We start from the raw sequence: 19,373 nt of genomic DNA, 5'->3' as shown, positions 1-19,373 counted from the left end.
TTATCAGGTTTCAGCATTCTATAGTAAGCACTAATACTTTTATATTACGCTAAAACCTAATAATCATTGGTTTGTTCCTGCTTTGTCTGGTTAGCGTGGCACTAACAGTATTTCGGCCTGATACCATAGTACGTCTGACAGCTGGTGGACAGCGCGCCATGCATGCATCTGTGCATCCAATCCATAGCGCGACTACCGAAAGCGGTCTCTGCATGTCTCTCGGTGAGCCGACCTCGAGCTTGGCATAGGGGATGCCCGCCACGGCGTTACTTTGCTAGGGCACTCCCGAGACATGGCGGAGGGCTTGTATAGTGGCGCGGTCCGTTTTTGTGCGGCATGAAAGATTTTGAGACACGGGTGGGCCCGGCACGGATTGTGGATATATTGTATTCGCATAGGTGCATAGGGGAAGTGGCGGGCGCCTCAGGAGACTTTGGCGTCCTGTCGCGCCACATTTTGGTAGGAGGGCTGCCTTATCGATTGGGCGGCGTGGGGGCAGGAGGTGGTGAGAGCGGTAGTGTGAGAGGAGGGGGTTAGGGAAGGGTATTTGAGGGGCTAAGAGAAGGATGTTTGGAGGGAGGATTTGAGGTGCTGAGGTACTATTTTTTTTGATTACAAAAAGGGAGTTGATGTGAGAGCAATCGTTCTGCTCAATTGACCAATAGAGCGCTGCCAAGGTTCGTTATCAACTGCGTTGGACTTTGTCCCCTCAGTATATCACATCAACGACCTCCACGACCTCATATTATAGAATATCAACTTCCTCACCTCCAATCATTTCAATCTCTCAACAGCAACACCTCCCACCACCACCGCCTTCGAACCCTCCACCCCCCGATCTCAACTCCTCCCTTCTCCGACCCCTCCACGCTCACCAACCACCTCCCCCGCTCCTCGATTCCACCCACAACCACACTCCCCCTCCTCCGCCTCCCCGCCTCACTCCGCAACCAAATCTACACCTCCTCTGCCCCTCCGCAACCCCTACAGCCGCAGCCGCAGCCACAGCACCACCGGCACCCCCTCTTCCCCAGGAACCCTCCACCCCGCACTCCGCACCTGCGATCCCCCGCGCGCCCGGCAGCCGCTCCTCCCACCTTCGCGCGCATCAAGCGCTGGCGTGTAGCCGTGCGGCTGGGTACGGATGCCGGGTTTGGTGCCGCGGAGGCCAGGGGGGTGTTCAGTGGGGCGGAGCTTTGGAGGTCGGGGTTTGGCGGGGTTTGAGGGGGTAGGGGAGGTGAGAGTTTGTGGGTTGGAGGGGAGGATGAGGTCTGCTGAGGGGGAGAGAGAGGAGGGAGTAGGATCTGTGGGTTCAGGGGGGCAGTAGGGTGGGAGAGTGGTAGGAAGGGGAAGTGGTGGTGAGCGGAGACGGTGGGATTTGATTTTGGGCTTTTGAAGGGGTTTGGGAGAGGTGGGAGGAGATGGGTAGAGGTACGTGCTGGAGAGTTCTGGGAGATAAACAGGTTATGAGATGGATAGATCGGAAAGATGAGTATCTCATTTATGTATGGAACTGATACAGTATAACGTTATTTGCAGTATAGACATCTCTCGCTCACCCCACAAACCCTCCAACTCCAATTCCACTCTCTCGTCTCGCTCCTACCTCACCTCACCTCATAACTCATCGCCTCTCCCACTCGCACATAATAATTTCTAGAACAGTCTCGGAGCTCGCTGCCCCCCAACCCTTTTTTCCCTCGATTCATGTCTCACAATCTACATCCTTGGCAATGTCAGTAATGCCCTCCCCCGAAACCCGAGACCAGCGCGGGTCCCTGCACGTAAGCGGCGCTGATCTCCGCTCCGCGCCCTTACCGACAAAAAAAAAAAACCTCGCGGCAGCCTCCAGATGCGGAAGTTCTCCTTCGTGGCAGCCCTGCTCGAGGGTTAGCACTTTAAGGTTACACGCGGCGCTAGGCTGACGGGGTTCTGGGTTTGGGAAGAAAGAGACTTTTTTGGAGGTGCTGGTGCTGAATTTTTACCTGGTGGAGTTGGGGGGAGGGGCCGTGGATAAGCGCTGTGTGAGGGATGGGGGAAAGGGCGTGGTTGGTGGAGACGACACTGATGTGGTTTGGGAGTCAGCTGCCACTTTCAGGTTGTGAGTGAATTGTGTTTATTGAGCATCACCAGAGTTGCGGATATCCCCATGTTTAACTGATCACGAAGAGAGTTGTAGAGCAGGCTTGACAATAATAATACACTATCGATTGGACCTGTACGAAGTTACTTTTCCTCCACAGCGCCCGACATAAAACCCAAGACCAAGAGGAGCTCATATGTGGCTCAACTCATGCTGCTTAAAACAAACGCACACAACTCGCCCGCTGATAAATCGCCCAAGAACGCCTGGACAAATGGCTCAATTCCGGAAGTGAGTCCATATACGATGGCCTCTCAGAGCGCCGGAAAATGGTATTCAGCACGGAAGATTGAGCATGAAATTTGCAAGCAAAGATGTTGAATAAGAAAACAAGGAAGCGAATACGCTGGCTTGTCCTGCACGGCAGGAGTGCGAGTTGGGGTATATCCTCCGAGGCCGACCGAGAACATGCATGCGCTTTGAACGTAATGAGATTCGTGAGATTGTGACCGTTGCGGGAAGGTGGGAAGATAATCGTCAACGATTATGTTTGATTAAGGGATTTGCGATGAGTGCGAGGCGAATTGGTCACTATAGGTGGAGACGATCGACTTCGTTGTCCAGCTCCTCGATGTTGAAGTCTTCCATCTGGGTGTAGGTTGGCGGAGAAGCAGGGACATCCTCGTACATTGGAGGTTGCTCCTCATCCCATGAAACACCCAACCCACTCCGCTCGGTGAGGACGATATTGAATTGCATGCGCAAGACGCGTGCAGCTCCGGTCGGTGTGGCCTGGTTCGGTTTCTTCAGCGGTGCCCACTCCTCCGCAACCACCATCTCGATGACAAGGTTGTGAGTGATCGAGAGGCCATTCGGGCTCTCGACGTCGCAGAGGGGTTTAAGGGCAGTGTTTAGCGCAGCCTTGAATTCGACGTCCGCGTTTCCCTCCTCGAAGTCGGTTTTCCACCCGCTCTTGACTTCCTCGTGGGCAATGATGCGCATTTCGTCGTGAAGGACACCCTTGCCCTCACCACCGACCTTCTGGGCATGCTTGGGGCAGGCGGGAGAGACGAACTTCTGGTTTTCCTCAATGCGCCAGCTCATTTTCCGTAATCTCCACCGCGTCAGCGCATCCTTTGTCTTGGTGTTCAATCCCGACAGGCGCATCCCCATCCCAAAATCGCCAATGGGGTGGATGACAGGCGGGAGGGTAACGTGAGCAGTGAGGTCGGTAGGAGGGAATACCCGAATTGAGTGCTTGTCGTTGCCCGGCATGACTGCGCGTTTGATGTTGATGCTGCGCTGATAGGTGATATTCTCGCCGGTCGAGGAAGTGGCAACCGCAGCAAGATGATAATCGAGACTAGCTAGAGAGCCGTGCGTAGTAGCTGGCAGATGGCCGGGAAGCAGGTAGGAGAAAGGGAAGGAGTGATCGCCGTTTTTGAGCAGTGTTGGCGCCTTCAGGAATTCCCATTTATATATTTCTGTGGTTTGCGTGGTACAATCAGGACAATTGTGCGAAACTGGTTTCTTTGTGGTGACGGTCGCCAGCAACCGCATTTCAAACATCTCAAATGTCACCGTCGGATCGGTAACTTGAACTTTGAGTTGTCCTGAGAAGAGGGCGCCGGTGGAGGATTGGGGCTGGTTGTAAAAGACCAATGGCGGTGACTCCACCTCCATGTCCATTTTTGCTGGTCTTTTTGGATCAATTTTTGGACTTTTCTTTTCAGAGTAGTGTCGCCCTGTAAGGGTGTGGCGTTTTAGGTGGTCCATTTTTGTGCGCTCCTGAGATCGTTGTGGTGGTGGTGGGTGGATTGAATATGGAGGAAGCAGTGGCGGGTCGTGAGCCTTGATATCAATTTTTGTTGACGATGACGAAGGCCCTGCCCTCACAAATGCAAGGAGTCGGCCAGGCATGGCTGGGCAGGTTGATCCGGGGAAGTGCAGGTGATTTTCTTTTTTTCTTGCTGGCGGAAATGACCAGGCGCGTTAGCGGTTATTGTGGCGGCGAAATCCGATGTGGCTCAGTTCTGCAGGTGAGTTTTTATGCTAGAGTAATTGGTGTAAATGGTGTAAACGGTGTAAACACGCGGGGAGCAAGAACATATTCTGGAAAAGAAATCAGAGTCACAGTGAGCACCGAGGCTGGGGAACTGGAGCTCTTGTATCCTCTGCAGCCACACGTACATAATGAAAACTCGTGAGTGGTGTTGGGGCTGTCGGTGAGAAAATGTGATGACACTCTGATGTGATCCTTGGTTTGCAGTACGCTTGTCCACAGCTGCTCTACGCCCGCCTGATCCAAGCTTTTTGCCAGCTGCGCCTTGACCTTCAAGCAGCGTGCACATAGCTGGCCCCGAAGCTGGCCCCGGGCCATAGCCGGCCTCACCGCGGCCTATGAATTGTGGGAAGAATGTCCTGGGCCCCTGGCAACCTACCGCACTGAATAATACCAATTCCCCCCTTCCGCGTACTACAGCTAACCACCTGATCACCAACCACACAGGAATACTGCTGGTTGCCGGTTGCTGGTGCATGACCTCGAAAGAATTGCCTCCCGTCAATTTCCCTCAGCGCGCCCTGGCGAGGCGGTACGTCGTCCGGACTCGCCAGAGCCGTTGGCTTCGTGCTTGCCGGTGGCTTGACCCTTTTGGAGTCTCCACCCGCTGGCTGTGAATGCTACAGTAATTGTCGCGGCCGACGGGAGGCGAGAGTATGATTGCAGTCTGCTTGCTTGCTTGCTTGCTTAGATGACGCTCGTCTGACACGTTTGAAACTCTCTCGGACTCTCTTCCCCGCAATATGGCGCTACTGGCCCGATTCGGCGTTGCTGATGCCATCTCGACAACTCCACGGAGACAACCAAGCACAATACTCTTTCAGCCTGCTGACAGCACTGCGAGGCTCGAATTCGTGCATCCCTCCACCTCATCCATTGCCTAATGCAGTATGGCGACATTGACATGTACGATGACTCTATACTGCAGGCACGTGCTGTTAGGTAATAGAAGCAAATTTTCTGGTCTTCGTGTCCAATGCCTCGTGCACGCCTCCGTTCATCATCTCAATCAATTATTCACGGCAATTTCACCCGCCAGCAGTTGTATCGGCTAGAACGGCATTCCGACTCTGGTCTTCCGGCTGGTGGAGAGGTCGAGTAATAGCTCCATTGCGGATATACCCTCCCCTGTAATCCTGGGCGGGTCTATTAAACTATTACTCGATTTTGACTGCATCCATCGTATCAGCATCCTCCAATTCAGAGCCGAATTTCCGTTTCCATTTACCTGTTTCTGAACATATTCTCTACTTTGGTCTAGAAGTTTCTTTTCATCGCTTCCCTCTCTGGACATCTATTTGTCTGCCGATCCAACAACATCTCAGCTTCGTACGTGTATACCACACCAACGAACTACTGTGATTTGTTGAAGAGTGGCAATGAAACTGAATTGAACGGTTTCCCTTCCAATTTGGGGCATCGATTTTGTTGAGCTGTCTTGCAGTTTTGAGGACCTGAAGAATCCTCCAACACATCTACCGCCTTCGCTGACACGTAAGACATGGTTTCGGGCATTCAGGCAGCATGTAACTTGAATGGATCGTAGAATTGTCCACTAGCCGAGTCATCCCTTGCAGTTGTCTGAATCAGACATTTCATCCACATCTTTAGGGACAGCAAACATGCTTTGAATCGTGGCACATCCAAAAATATGCAAAATCAAGAACCTCACAAGTATAGTCTCCTCGTTCTTATCATCTCAGCCTATCAGCGTTGACTATGTTCTTTCCTATCTTCCAATCGCCATCCCCGCATTTCAGCTCAGCCAGCCTTACCAACGAGCATAAACCAAACCCAACGCAATTGGTCCAACGCATTAATGAATGCCCGACCCCAATGAACTGTGGCTAAGCTTAAAATTAGTCGAAGTCTACCTCAGCTTTGGAGGTGCAGGTGCAGTAACACAGCCTCATATGCTGCATTATCACCTAAAAGGCGTTCCGCCCCCAGCTCAGCTGTAGAAAGGGTCACCAAATCAGAAATTCCACCAACACATTGGGATGAAAGGGTTGAAATCTTGCAACGCTACGCTTACACCGCTCAGCCAACAATGCAACAGCCAAGCAGCAGCCAAGCAACATTGAAGCAACACTGGGGACGGCTCAGCGGAAAGACGTCTGGTTCTTCCCATCTCGATTGCCTGCGTAAAATATTCCGGTTGGTGGCTCCTTACTTAGATTGCTGGGATATAACTCTCCGTGTGTCAGCCGGCATTTGAGGCTATATGTTGTCCTAATTGGCGCTGCCAATAGGACCGGTTCTTTTGGTGCCCAGTTAGGGTCAGCACCACCATAGAACAAATGCCACACCCTCCTAAACATCAGCACAATCAGCGAATTAACTATAAGCGAAGTCTAGGCGCTGCTTACTCAATATTCTAATTATACGGCTCTAGCTTAAGTCATTCCTAAGGCTCCTCAGCTACTGTACGCCCAGTCACGTGAGTGTCAGAGCGGGGATGCCAAGCTGCGTGTCTCGCAACACAGCGGTGACGTCTTTTTTATAGAGCAATTGCGACAATTGTAGCATGCTGATTCTTAGAAAACTGCAGCAAGGGTACCTTCAAACCACATGCATCACGCTGACGGAGTGGAGCAAGCCAGAGCGGCGTGGACATGAATACTATATTACTAAAACAGCCATTCTTTCTGCTGACACGCGCTCGTCCTTAATAACAGTTTGATTAAGGGAACCATCCGCTTAAACCTACTATAAAGCTTCAAACGTGTCTAAGCCATAGCTCTCGGTTCAACTGACGAAGAGAAAACAGGGCCGACGAGAATCCCTAACCAGTCCACAAGGTACCCGTCAAGATACGACCTCCATCGTTTCTCTCATCGAAGCACACTCTCAACACAGCACGCCGGAGCCAGCGAGCCCACCCCAACATTCCCAGAATATGAGCTACGAAGACGCCTTTCGGCATCACTTGGGTATCGGCCCAAGCCCATCTAATCAGTTTTCAGTGTTACCATCCCCTAAGGAAAAGGAATGCGCATCCTCAGATCGAGCAAACGTCGCGTCAATCACCGCTTCACCATCGAACCCACAACACCAGGAAGCGAAGATGGAGGTCAAGTATTGCCGCTTAATCCCTTATATACAGATTTCCCTGGAAGCGAGTAGAACCAGCCTAGCCCAAACATACAACAGCCCAACCCAGCCAGAAAAAAGCGAGCGGAAAGGGGGAGGTATCCTTAAAACCAAGTTCCAGCTATTATCCGCACGCATTGCCCCACCTCAAGGAAGCCTCCAAGCCGCGCAGGACAGTTGTAGGTGTCGTTTGCTGTCTCCTCGTGTCGTCTGCTCGATTACCCCCATTACGCTCGTTTCCATCTCCAGTCGCTCGTTCCAGTATGCTCATCTCACTCATCCCATTGCACCCTCCATCCCTAGTCTAATCCAGTCCAATCCAGCCCAATCCAGCCCAATCCAATCCAACCCAAACCTCACTCAAACCACCCCGCCCTTCCCACTCTCCCACCTCCTCCAATCATTATCATCCTCCTCATCCTCCTCCTCATCCCCCCCAACCTCCGGCTTATGAATCCTCACACACCACAAGAACCAATCCTCAACCGGCAGCAAATTCAACAAAACCCCATTCCCGCGCCACGCGACCCCGCACACCACCGCGCCCGCCACAGCATCCAAGACGAAATGATTCGCCGTCGCCACAATCGCGACCAGAATAACCGCCGGATACGCCACCCCCAGCGCCACGCACGCAGCGCGCCGCCAACTCGGGACCCTGCACCGCAGCAGCCGCGCGCCGGTCCACGGCACCCTGAGCACGAGCACTCTCCCCCGCGCCTGCGTCTGCGTCTGCGTCTGCGCCAGCGGAATCGACATGACCGTCAGCCCGATCAGCAGCGCGTACCCGAAGTGCAGGCTCGGCATCGCGGCGTACTGGTTGCAGAAGCGGTTCTGGGTCCAGACGGAGCTCTCGCCCGCGCTGCCGTGGACGGTGTCGACGAAGCCGTAGCTGCGGGCCACGGCGCCCGAGGGCCCCGTGACGTTGGGGGAGGACAGGAGGCGGGGTGGCATGCAGGGCCACAGCGTGAAGATGATGAAGGCGAGGAGGTTACAGGTGGCCATTGTGCGGCGGCGGGCGGCGTAGAGGGCGGGATTGGCGCGGGCGGTACTGGTTGCTGGTGCTGGTGCTGCTGGCGGCGGTGGTGGTGGGGGAAGGGGGGGAGGGGCTTGTTAGCGAGGGGGAGGGTGCGGTGCGCGCGGGTGCGGGCTTGGGTGGTGGTGGTGTAGTAGTAGAGCCCGACGAGGAAGAGGATGGTTCCCGGAATGTGGATGAAGGAGTAGATGCGGTTGGTCCAGTGTAGGAGGGTTGGGTGCGCCAGGAACCAGCGCTGGACGGCCAGCTCGTGGAAGATGTGCAGGGATTGCTCTAGTTGGATCAGCTGCAGCGCGTGGCGGCGCGCAACGTGCACGGTGCCTTCGACCAGCGTTACGGCGGTGAAGGCGCGGCCGAGCTGGTAGACCTGCAGTTCCCGGGAGAAATCAGCTCTTGTTCAACAATTGGACTTGGGATGTGGACTTGGAGTGTGGAATTCGGGAGTTAGAATGGAGGGGTTTAGTGTGAAGTCGGAAGCAGCAAGAGGCGAGCTCTTGGGAACGCCAGAGCTCCAGAAATAGTTTGGGGAACGGGGAAGAGAGCACGCACCCAGTATATCAGCGCCCAATACCACGCCTCGACTAGAAACGGAAACCGCCGCAGCAACCTACTCAGCAGCCTCCCCCGAAACACCCGCGTATTCGGCGTCACGACCTCCCTCCTCCACCCCAACAGCCCTATCTCACGCTTCCGCCACCGGGCCTCTTGTCTCGTGAGAAGTGATGGTGAAGAGCACCGCGCGCCGTCATCGGAGGAGTAGGAGGAGTCGCTCAGCAGGCCGTCCGTCGTCACGGGGCTGCTCTGCCCGCTCTCGAGACTGTCGGGCGAGGAGCAGCGGACATCTACGAATGTCTTTGTGGTATTGCGGCTGTACCGGCGCCGCGAGAGGCGGTAGGCTTTGTTGCGGTTTATCCAGGTCCCGCCGAAGAGTAGCATCACCACGACGAGCGGCTCTATCAGCCCGCCGAGGCNCATGGTGGGTGGTGTGTGTTGCCGGTAGCGGAGGTGGGTGGGAGTGGTACGAGCGGTGGAGTGAAGAGGATGATTTGAGGAATTGTAGGACGTGAGAATAGGTATATGGCTCTGGTAGGTTTAATTCCCGTGATGGGTCTCGAGGTAATGTTTAGTTAATTCCTGCTGGTGGGGCACGTTACGGCAGGGTAGCTGATCCCGGTCGAAAAAGATGTGGTAGGGATATGCAGGCTCGCAAAGACTATCGGGAGTGGTGATGTATAAGAAAGAGGTGAGGTGAGGAGAGGATGAGAGAGAGCTGGACAGAGAGAGGGAAGTGAGTAAGTGAGTAAGTGGTAAAGGAATAAGTTAAGAGGTGGGAAGCAAGCGGAGATTAGAGCAGTAGTCACAATTAAGGCCGCTGAATGGTAATTGTTTAGTCAAGTTGGCTCGCTAGCTGGCTGGCTGGTCGGCCGTTATTCTAAGCAAAACCTCCGGGGGACCAAATCTGGTCGGCGTTTGATATGACCAATTGGATCATAGCTATTGTCTTTCACTTCAGTCAGGCAGCGAGAGGGCGAAGGATCAGGAAAAACGGCGTTCGTATCTTCTCGTCACGGCCTCTGCAGCTGCCACATGCCGTGAACAACGCCCATTTGCCTGCGCCATGGCTGGGCCATTGAGGCTACTAGTGGTGGTAGTCGGGGGGCCTGGGGTTGTTTGTTGGCAAGAAGGCAGGCCGGTGACATGGGCAATCATGGGCAATCATGGGCAATCATGGGGAGTCATGGGGAAGTGGTAAGGCCGGTTGGAGCTCGGTGGTAGTCGAGCACGCGACCAGCTCTTGCCATCCTTGTATCTGATGCATCCGATTAACCTCTCCTGGTCTAGCGGCCGACCTTCCCGTGCCAAGAACCCCGAGCCGGGTTCTAATATCGACCAGGAAAATCTCGGACGAATCAGCGGAGGAGAGATCGGATGGATTAGTTAGATCGGATTAGATGGGAGGGCCGTCTCCTCGGTGGAGCTTGCTTCCGCGCTTCCGACTGTCAGAGTGTCGTTTTTATCCCTTAACCCGTCGGCGTGCGTCCAACGTTATCGATAAGGATCTAGCCAATAAGAAGCTCCTGTTCAACCTGATTCTTACGCGTTCCTGTCTGTGCAGCCTTGGCGTTGGACGCAGACGGGTCAAGGGATACATGGCTCTTTGTAATAATGCAAACCCTAGTGATTTGCTCTAGCTCTATGCACGCCTGTGCGATGTGATGCCCAATCACACCCCCGCTGTCGACGATCTCTGGCAGCGCATGTGGCTCTGTACATGTCCACTTGTAGCTCGAGCAGCTCTCAAGCCTTTGTGGAGGGTAGCAGGTGGGCTTCTCGAGCGTCGATCCCCACATCAAAGCTTTTTTCCGCCCCACTACTTTTGGCGACCTCGGATCGGGGATGCGATTAGACAGCAGAGATGGCGATTAGACAGCAGAGATGGTGCTTAGAAAGCGCGTTTGCTGTTTATGGCGCGGATGCCGCATATGGATGCTGGGATGCGTGCTAAGGAATCCCTTGCTCTGACCGCCGTCCTCGCGACTGCTGACTGTTCGAGAAGATAGATTGTTAAGCTATGGCACGGTCGAATAGTGGTCACAGCGTGCTGCTGTGGCCTGATCTGAGAGTCTTTGGCCAGGTTTTGCATGTGAGAAAGTGCCTTAGGCATGACAGTTGCCTGAGGTGTACGAAGAAGCGCTGGGCTGTTCTTTAAGCTTTATTCGTATACACGCCTAACCGTTCGTCTACCGTCTGTCATGCTGTCTTCCCATTATAAAGTTATCTGCTTTCAATTCTCTGATTCTCCTCAGTTCGGTTTCTATATCTCATGCGTCACTAAAGTGTGCACCCGATTTCCAGTCTCACCTGCATCCTCGTGAAATGGCTTCAGATACTCAAGACAACTGCACAGGGGCCTTCCTACATTACTGCTGGGGCACTTCAGGTGCTTATCCCAAGTGGGGTCAGTAAATGAATAGCTCGTCACACGTGCGTCTTCATCAACAGCGTATGGAATGCTATGTAAAATTTGGAAGAGCACTATTACTACAATTCTGAGATTTTTTACTGGCTACTCGCTCATCGCTTAACATTGTCAGCCGCTCTCCCTCCGCAGCTCCTACCTTCATATCTTCCGTTCTCTATAGCTCGAGTGTAGCCTGAGCCATCTAGGATAAGGTGGAATACAGTGTTATGAGATTAGATCGCCAATCCAAACATGTTTTTAAACGAGCAGCTCAAAGAGTTTCTCTTCCTACACATTGGGGATATTGACGTACAGCATCACGAAGAGATATGTTACCGTTCGTAATAGCATCTAACATCGACAATCAAGAAAGGCATAAACCAACTGCAAATAAGGTTTAATAGCTTCATCTCTTCCTACTAGACTGGAGGAAAAGCCTTCGACTTATGAGAAAGGTACCAAACACGTCCACTCATGGACATTAGCCATCCTCGCACCGCCGGAACTCCAAGTGGCTATTATACCGTCCACCGACATGGCGCTATGCAAACAAAGGAGATGAATGAGAGACTTAGGAAAAAATAAAGAATAAGCGCCGGCCAGATGCTGCCACATGTTACCCACGTCTTAGCACAGTAAGAAACAAACCGCCGCGAACGCCAAGCTTGCTGAAACGAGGAGGCGCTGAAGCAGTAACAAAAGAGAAAAAATTAGTATGAACACCGAAAAAGTATCCTCTCAACTCTCCCGAACAGCGGAGTCAGATCCCCGACTCATCGACCGGACAGGCGCTCAAGCACCCTCAACACACCATCTCGGCAAACGGCGCATTCTCCCGCAGGTCCTGCACCAGATCCTCCACGTTGCTCAAATACCGCCCCAGCATCCTCTGCTTCTCCTCCGTGCTCCGCGTCCCCTCGCCCTCCTCCACCCCACCGCCGCCGCCGCCCTCCGCCCCACCCACCGTGCTCCGCCGCTCGAACGCGCCGAGCGGCTTGCTCGGGCTGCAGCGCTGCAGCGCCGCAGCCGTGTTGGGCGCGCTGGCGGCGGCGGGGGTCGAGGGCGTCTCGGGCATCAGGTAGAAGTAGAGGAACTCGATCAGCTTGAGCTTGACGCTCTGCGTGGTGTTTGGGCTCTTGAACAGGCTCGTGATGGTCAGCAGGCCGTCGATGCGCTCGAAGGCGCGGGCGTTGTGCGGGTGCGCGAGGAGCGTGGTTACGAGGACGAGGAGCGTGCTGGATTGGATGGCTGGGCAGTTGAAGGGGTCGAGGAGGTCGAGGAGCAGGTTCATGTAGATTTCGCGGGAGAAAATGGTGCGCGAGGGGGGGTGGAGCAGGAGGATTCCCTGGAGGTTTGAGAGCGCGGAGAGGATCAGGATGTCGTTTTGACCGCCTGGGGGTTTGGTTAGTTGTGATTGGGTTGGGTGTGCGGGATGGGGGGTTGGGGGAGGCGTACTGCTGCTCATTCCGAGGAGGCGCTCGAGGCAGGATACTAGACGTGTTGCGACTAATAGTCGTGATGTCAGCTCGATTCGTCTGGGATTTGTAGTTGTGGAGCTTTTACCGTTCCACTCGAAGCCCTCTTGTAACCTGAAGAACTCCCTGAATGCAGGATCCTCTGATAGTGCGCTCAGCTTCTTTGGTGACGTTGCGGCTTGCGGTTGGCTAAGTGTGATGGCAGATGCTCTCCGCTTGTGTGATGCTGCTGACGACTTCAAGCTTGAATTCGAGAGGCATATTTGCGCGAGCAGTCCCTCAATCTGCCGTAGCCCTTTCCGAGTCTTTGTGCTGTCTTTGGAGGAGATGTTGTCGAATGCGAGGGAGAGGAGAGCCTCCATCTTGAGAGTCACAAGACGAAGTCTTCGTGGGGGATGTGGGTCTAATTATGTAGGTGTGGAGATGCCTGTATGATGTTGAGGTTGGGGTTAGAAAGGCGGGAGGCCTAGGAGGTGGAAAGTCTGGATACACATGCAGCTGCAACTTGCTAGCGAATTTCGAGCCTTAGTATTTCTCCGCAATTTTTGATGTGTGGGATTGGTAGGTGGGTGTTCTAGAATATTGCGTGGAAGGCTTGCGTTTTGGGAGAGTAAACACATTCGTTGTCATGGTGATAGATGAGGTGTCTTGCAACAACCCCTAATATCCACTACATTAAGACTTCATCCCTTATTTTTCACCTACATCTGCCTTACTCATACGGGAATTAATTGCACGGCTATTTTTGGGTCGTGTTTGGCGTTTCTCCCTTCTGCAAGTCGAAATGTCTGAAACACAGCTGGACTTGGCCTGCGTCCACCGAGATCCTCCGCCGTTATTGTACCCACCCTCTCATAGGCAGAGACCCGCTGACAAAAGGCCTTGTGACAGAGGGCATCAATGCGCACAGTAATTAAAATGCTTCCTTTTCTCCGTTGAGCACCCACTTGCGAGGCTCTTTTGTACTTATCGACGAGGCTGAGAAACGCTTTTCCTTAAGTGCTCCCAGGTCACTGCAGTCTTTCCCTAGAGAGGCAGGTGAACATCACCGGCAGAGTGACTCCAGCGAAAGCGTGTGGCGCGGTCACCTGCGNCATGGCCTGAGTGGCTTCAACTTGCAGTCGACTAAGGCTAACTCGTACTTCAGCCGCTCTGGTTGGCTGTGCTGTGCAGCGTTCCTAACTAGTCTCAAACTACCGTCAGAGAGGTAGTCAGTTGCCTGAAACTATGCCCTAGGTGGCTCGCAGAGTAGTTCTGTGCAGTTTCCCTTTAAACATGGATTATTGACATTGATTGTATCTTCGGTTCTTGCCTACCAAAGCCTTTTACATAACTTTTCCGGACTCTCTTTCATTGGTTCTTTGGCTATCAGAAACCTTGCTAACCCCTCAATCTTGTTTTCTATCAAACCAGACTTTCGTTACCAGAACACACAACACCCAAGAAGGAACATGCAACCGTGGCGGATGCCGAGTACGTTGTTCTGCTAGCTCAAACATCTATCACCGTCGTTAAACGATGTGGGAATTAGGTGCTAGAGCATCTTCGTTCATCATTCGATTTGCTGTATTTGTACCATTAGCTCTATACTCGGCCAACGCCAGCAGCCATTGGGATCTCATCCAGCAAAATGCCGTACTCCAGCAACCTCCTTTTAGTCCTAATATTGCCCATGCAGAACGCCTTGCGGCGAAATGGGTAAGTAATCTGTCAGTCTTATTTTTTTTAAGGCCATTCACTCTGCATAAGGTCATCCTAATTCTTTTACCAGGGGGAAATTGCGTTTTACTGGAACTTCACAGTGTGGATACCATCTTGCTTATTCCCAGGGCCACTAGTATTCATCGTTGGGGTTTTCGACCTGACCCTCGCCATTATCATCGCTATCGCTGTGCACTTCCAGTCAGGCTACAGTCCCCATACCTATTCAGGATGTCGTTATGGTAAAGCGGAGGCTTGGCAGGTGCCAGAAGGAACTCCCAGCTTCTTCACCGTTGCAGGCCAGGTAAATGCCACCAAAGTGTCAGCAGAGAAGATGTGTCTTAACTACGTCGAAGAATGGAAGTATGCAATTGCTATGGTGTAAGCGTCCCTACTATTTATCCTTCAGACGAATTACCGTTGGTGGACTATGGCTAACTTTAATGAAAGTGTAATGTTTGCACTTCTCGCAGCCTGCAATATTATTTTTAGTTTGGCAGTAATGGCTGGTGCATTCGAGGATGGCTCTTACCGACGAAATAGGAGTATCCGCCAATGGGTTCTTGATACAATTCTCGCTATCCCGAAAGCTATTGTTGCGATCTTTTGTTGCCTCGCACTGGTTCCGCCCTGCCTCTTCCGTTGCTTGCCCACTTGTATCAAGTCCAGAGCGCGCTTCGGTGCCCGCTATGTTGTGAAGACCGGCCGAAGAGTACCTTCTCCACGCGAGATCAAATTACGGCATATGCGACCGAAGAACTCAAAGTCTCGTTACGAGGGAAATTATGAAGGGAAAGGCACTACCTTTACGGATTTTCTCTGCTACGACGTGCTAGTACTCATAGCCCGGGATCTGCACTATGTGGATCTGGTCAACCTGAGTTTGGCTTCAAAGAGCGTCCGGGACGTCGTATTTCCTCGCTCAGATTTCGCCACTCGCTCCGAGCACTTCAAGATATACTCCTGCGACGAACTCACCAAGACCCAGTGCTGGGTCTGCATGATACAAGTCTGCAACGTAAGCCTGACGCCCAGATCCTCCCGTTCACCCACAAGCTAACACCGACCCGCAGTCCTGCGAGATTCAACGCCCGATCCGAGAAACCTCACTCACCTTCCACCTCGACGTCTGCAAAATGTATTGCTCGAGCTGCTACTACACCCACGTGTGCCGCTCCACCCTCAACTCGCACACCAGCACGAAATGCGGCTGCGCGCCGCGCGACCAGCCACCGCCAGCCTGGTCCGCGCTATGGCGCACGCGGGCGCCGCATGTTCTGCCGCAGCTCCGCTACCCGCACATCTGCCGCCTGTGCAACATGCTGGGCGACCAGACGCTGCTGTCGCTGCGCGAGGCGCGGTCGAAGGCCGAGATGCGCGACCTGGCGCGGCAGCCTGACTGCTCCAAGTGCGCGCAGGTCCTGCCGCCGAAGGGCCCGAGGTGGTGGGTCTGCACGCGCTGCACGAAGGAGTGTAGGAGCCATGTGCACCCGCCTTGGGGGTCTAAGACTGTGAATTGAGGGGGGTAGCCTTGGTGATGTGTTATGATTGATGCTTTTTTTTCTTTGCTTTGTGGGCATCACGGCTTTGCTTGATACGCGGCATTTAGGAGAGAAGCGTTTCGCTTTTTTTTGGTCTTTTTCGTATATGGTTTAAGAGTGGCTGGAAACGGGACCGGGTTTTGCGAGGTCCTGAACCGTGGGATGGGATGTCGATAGGACTTGGGATAGAGCTTATGAGTTATGATTTTCAGACTGGTCTAATTTAGGGGGATTTGAGAATTGAGAAACTCTGTAATTTCTGATGAATCTTTGATTGGTATTGGATATGTAATTTGACGAGATTCATGTCTTGCGGTACTTCCGCATTTCCGTCCAGAGCGGAGAATGAAATGCCGTCGTGGCATTCTTTGCCGCGGCCACCAAAAATCCAGCGAAACTGCAATCCTGAGACCAATTTCCAGCAGCGAGAGCGTGACGAGGTCCTGTCCGGACGGTTTGGGAGTCCAGGACCAACGACGAAGCCGGTGTCACGGCTATAGTAAATCTCACTCCGCAAAACCTCTCGTGTTCTTCAAAAGCAGCTCAACCACCACTTCCTCCCCCAGAACCACCTCCGAAACTCACATCCCCCCTCCCGCACCAATATCTACCTGTCATCCCCGCGCCCCCGCCTGCGTACTCTCCACACTCCAAATCCTAGATTATTATTACGGTCGGTACGTTCATTTTCTCGTACTTCGTCGAGGGTTGATTCTCACGCTTCTTTCGTGACAAGCAGCAGAGGCACTCGTGATACCAGAGCGCGAGGAGCAGGATGAGGAATACGGTGACGCCGAAGACGATGGCGATGATCAAAGTTTGTTTTGCGGTTGCGGGTTTGCAATTAGAAGAGGATTGATCGCAGGAGCTGGAGCGTCGGGGAGGAGTTTATGAAGTGCGAGACGGTGGGACATGGAGGGTGCTTCTTTTTCGGCATGGATTTGTGGTGCTGCTAAAATATGGAAAAAATAGTGCAATAGTAAGGTGACAAGGTTGATACGTTTCAAAACGAATTTAATTTGGCTGATAGAATCCTCGGACTTGGAGAGCTGAGATTTTTGAAAGTGTAATGCAGCTGTGTTGCGTCTATTTTGTCAATTTATCTTGCCGAATTGAGCTCACTGTGAACTGAGTTGCCAAGAGTCACGGGTTGCGACTGTGGCTCGTAAAATGTTACTGTGGCTTGCCTCCAGGTCGACTCCGAAAAGCATATCCACGAGCTGAAGCTATGGAATCAATTTTTGGTGGTGCATTTCATAACCGCGCCTTGGCGTTGGTGGTCCGTCCAATAAATGAATGCCGAGAGAGACACCATCGCGAGGAACTCTTCGATGGCCCTTCCATGTTTCTTAGCTGCAGGACGAGGCTTGAACTTGGAATTCTGTGGTCGGTTCTTATTGCAGAACTGCCGAAACTGTAGGTCGAAACGGTCGGTGTAGGAGTACAACTGTCTCTGCAGCTCCGGAGCACATTCGCAAGTCCTATGGCAGACCTTCTCCTAACTCTGTAAAGATGTTAACGATTCCCGTTTAAAATGTCTCTCTCATTCCTGTTTTTCTTTTCCTTGGTTTTACCAAAGATGATCTTCGATGCCGACTATGTGTTGTAATTCCCTCTATCACTAAAAGCCAGGTATGTGACGTTGAAGTAGTTTTTGTACACAACTAGCCTCTAAAATTTCCAAAGGCAAAGCAACCTGTCGTAAAAGCTTGTGGACACAAAAAGCCTCTTTCCACCTTCATCCGCCGGTTGAAAATCGCTGCCGTAGTTCATGCTTTTATGCTCCTCGAATTTTGCGAGTACCTGAAGGCTCCAGGTTCCGTCTTCAGCCTTTGCAACCTCTACAAGTCTAGCACCAGCGTGCATACAGCTCACCAGCAGTACCACTTTTACAGTACCATCTGGGCTCTCTTGTGGTACTTGAGTCCGGTTGCCGACAATCTTCAACCGCCACACCCCTCCACCAAGATTCATTGCCGCAAGCACGGTTCTGCGGCTAACAGATGGCGTTTGGATGATTCGGATATGATCATCATAACTCCCGGTCACTACCACGTCGTCCTTGAGTGGTAAAATTGCAGTAACTCCTGCGTCGTGAATTTTCTTGTCTGTCCAACATGTTTTTGGCCGATTCTCATCTTTGAGATAGGTCGATAGCGAAAGTAGTGCATCTTTTTCCTCCTCTTCTTCTTCTGAGGTAGTACCTGAGACGTAGCCTGCACAGTGGTTATGTAAGCTTTGAAACCTCAAAGTGCTGTCATCACCGCCGGATATCAATCCTATGCCTTCTCGCTGGAATGCTAGGGTCCAAGCTTCCAGATCGTGCGAGTAAAGTGTTACAATATCATGAGAACCCTCACCGCCGATAGTCGAACATAATACTACTGCACCCGAGGAAAGTGTCAATCCGACAGTGTCAATAATGGTTGGATGCCACGCAAAAGCCGTGACGAGAACATCATGCTCGAAATACTGTATAGTTCGAAGGTGTAAGAGATATACTGGGCTGTCTCCTGAGGAGCTATATGAATCAGGAGCCGGTTTCTTGAGTTCGTATAAAGCTACGGATCCTGTGGAAGATGCAACGCCAAGAAGGAATGGTTTTCTATACGCAATAGGGCAGAAATGGACATCGAGGATTGCAAAGGGCGTTGCTAGTATCTGGATGATCGTACTGGCAAAAAAGAAATCAGCCACGTGACATAAGTTGTCAAAAAAAATATTGAGGGCTCCATTCCACGGGCACAGACGACGTTCACAGAATGTCTAGGTAACCCACTTACTAATGAGCCACGTCAGGAGTTAGACATCCAAGCATGACACTCCGATAGGGCTAGAACGGAACAAATTCTAATGGAACAGTTGATACAGGAGGCACATAATCTTATGCAACTAGTAGAAATTGGAAGGAAGCGCAGTTTTAGCAGGGCAGAAATACTTACATGTCGTTATCGGCAACCTTTAAAAGAACTAGACTACCACTCCTTTGTTGTTTTTCATCCTCCTTATCTTGCTTCTCGTTGCCGGCCTCTTCCCTCTCAAGATGATATGTCCCGACCATAGCATATTCGGGGTCATAAGGCCAAAATTCTATACAACTAGGAGGTAAGTCAAGCACTAAAGACCTAAGTGAGTTGATTGATGCCATTATTTCCGGCAAAGAGTTAGTCGGGATCTCAAGGTCTATCGTAGATGCTAATATCCACCCAATAAATTTTGTGGCCAATCAGGGAAATAGCTCATATGTATGCCGTAGTTTGTGGGGTGTCGGTGATTTATGTACTCTTCGAGAATTTCGTTCTGCCAAGGAGTCTTCCATCAGGTGTAGCTCCTTGGCATTCCGCTCGGGTGAAAGTTTCACCGCTCAACACCTTGCCCTTGGTCTCAATTTAAACTCCATTCTCGTTCATTGATTTCATA

The 19,373-nt window shown here is 52.3% G+C and overlaps 8 protein-coding genes across 8 annotated transcripts; 4 read left to right on the top strand and 4 right to left on the bottom strand.

Annotated features, from left to right (window-relative positions):
- Positions 1-1,417: 1,417 nt before the first annotated feature.
- Positions 1,418-2,068, top strand: K441DRAFT_248176 (uncharacterized protein). The gene is made up of 2 exons (XM_067640753.1): positions 1,418-1,538; positions 1,666-2,068. The coding sequence occupies exons 1-2, from the start codon at positions 1,508-1,510 to the stop codon at positions 1,923-1,925; spliced, it is 291 nt and encodes a 96-aa protein (XP_067499654.1). The 5' UTR covers positions 1,418-1,507; the 3' UTR covers positions 1,926-2,068.
- Positions 2,069-2,674: 606 nt separating this feature from the next.
- Positions 2,675-4,003, bottom strand: K441DRAFT_580521 (uncharacterized protein; the record flags this gene model as incomplete). The annotated part of the gene is made up of 1 exon (XM_067644383.1): positions 2,675-4,003. The coding sequence occupies one exon, from the start codon at positions 4,001-4,003 to the stop codon at positions 2,675-2,677; it is 1,329 nt and encodes a 442-aa protein (XP_067499653.1).
- A 3,595-nt stretch (positions 4,004-7,598) lies between these two features.
- Positions 7,599-9,249, bottom strand: K441DRAFT_689617 (uncharacterized protein; the record flags this gene model as incomplete). The annotated part of the gene is made up of 3 exons (XM_067652320.1): positions 7,599-8,289; positions 8,349-8,641; positions 8,824-9,249. The coding sequence occupies 3 exons, from the start codon at positions 9,247-9,249 to the stop codon at positions 7,599-7,601; spliced, it is 1,410 nt and encodes a 469-aa protein (XP_067499652.1).
- Positions 9,250-12,038: 2,789 nt separating this feature from the next.
- K441DRAFT_680556 (cell division control 14, SIN component) lies at positions 12,039-13,073 on the bottom strand (the record flags this gene model as incomplete). The annotated part of the gene is made up of 1 exon (XM_067651381.1): positions 12,039-13,073. One exon carries the CDS (start codon positions 13,071-13,073, stop codon positions 12,039-12,041), a length of 1,035 nt encoding a protein of 344 aa, XP_067499651.1.
- A 359-nt stretch (positions 13,074-13,432) lies between these two features.
- Positions 13,433-14,076, top strand: K441DRAFT_247986 (uncharacterized protein). The gene is made up of 2 exons (XM_067640752.1): positions 13,433-13,620; positions 13,712-14,076. The coding sequence occupies exons 1-2, from the start codon at positions 13,496-13,498 to the stop codon at positions 13,920-13,922; spliced, it is 336 nt and encodes a 111-aa protein (XP_067499650.1). The 5' UTR covers positions 13,433-13,495; the 3' UTR covers positions 13,923-14,076.
- Positions 14,077-14,229: 153 nt separating this feature from the next.
- Positions 14,230-15,472, top strand: K441DRAFT_580734 (uncharacterized protein; the record flags this gene model as incomplete). The annotated part of the gene is made up of 3 exons (XM_067644393.1): positions 14,230-14,409; positions 14,483-14,793; positions 14,863-15,472. The coding sequence occupies 3 exons, from the start codon at positions 14,230-14,232 to the stop codon at positions 15,470-15,472; spliced, it is 1,101 nt and encodes a 366-aa protein (XP_067499649.1).
- A 38-nt stretch (positions 15,473-15,510) lies between these two features.
- Positions 15,511-16,187, top strand: K441DRAFT_666570 (uncharacterized protein; the record flags this gene model as incomplete). The annotated part of the gene is made up of 1 exon (XM_067649678.1): positions 15,511-16,187. A coding segment is annotated over exon 1 (379 nt), but the record flags the coding sequence as incomplete, so codon positions are not given.
- A 1,437-nt stretch (positions 16,188-17,624) lies between these two features.
- On the bottom strand, positions 17,625-19,101 carry K441DRAFT_689615 (uncharacterized protein; the record flags this gene model as incomplete). The annotated part of the gene is made up of 3 exons (XM_067652319.1): positions 17,625-18,627; positions 18,737-18,775; positions 18,896-19,101. 3 exons carry the CDS (start codon positions 19,099-19,101, stop codon positions 17,625-17,627), a joined length of 1,248 nt encoding a protein of 415 aa, XP_067499647.1.
- Positions 19,102-19,373: the final 272 nt, after the last annotated feature.

The sequence above is a fragment of the Cenococcum geophilum genome (genome assembly GCF_001692895.1).
Source record: "Cenococcum geophilum 1.58 unplaced genomic scaffold K441scaffold_49, whole genome shotgun sequence".
Taxonomy (NCBI): domain Eukaryota; kingdom Fungi; phylum Ascomycota; class Dothideomycetes; order Gloniales; family Gloniaceae; genus Cenococcum; species Cenococcum geophilum.
The sequence above is the reverse complement of the archived record's forward strand: the minus strand, read 5'-3'. Positions and strand labels throughout refer to the sequence as shown.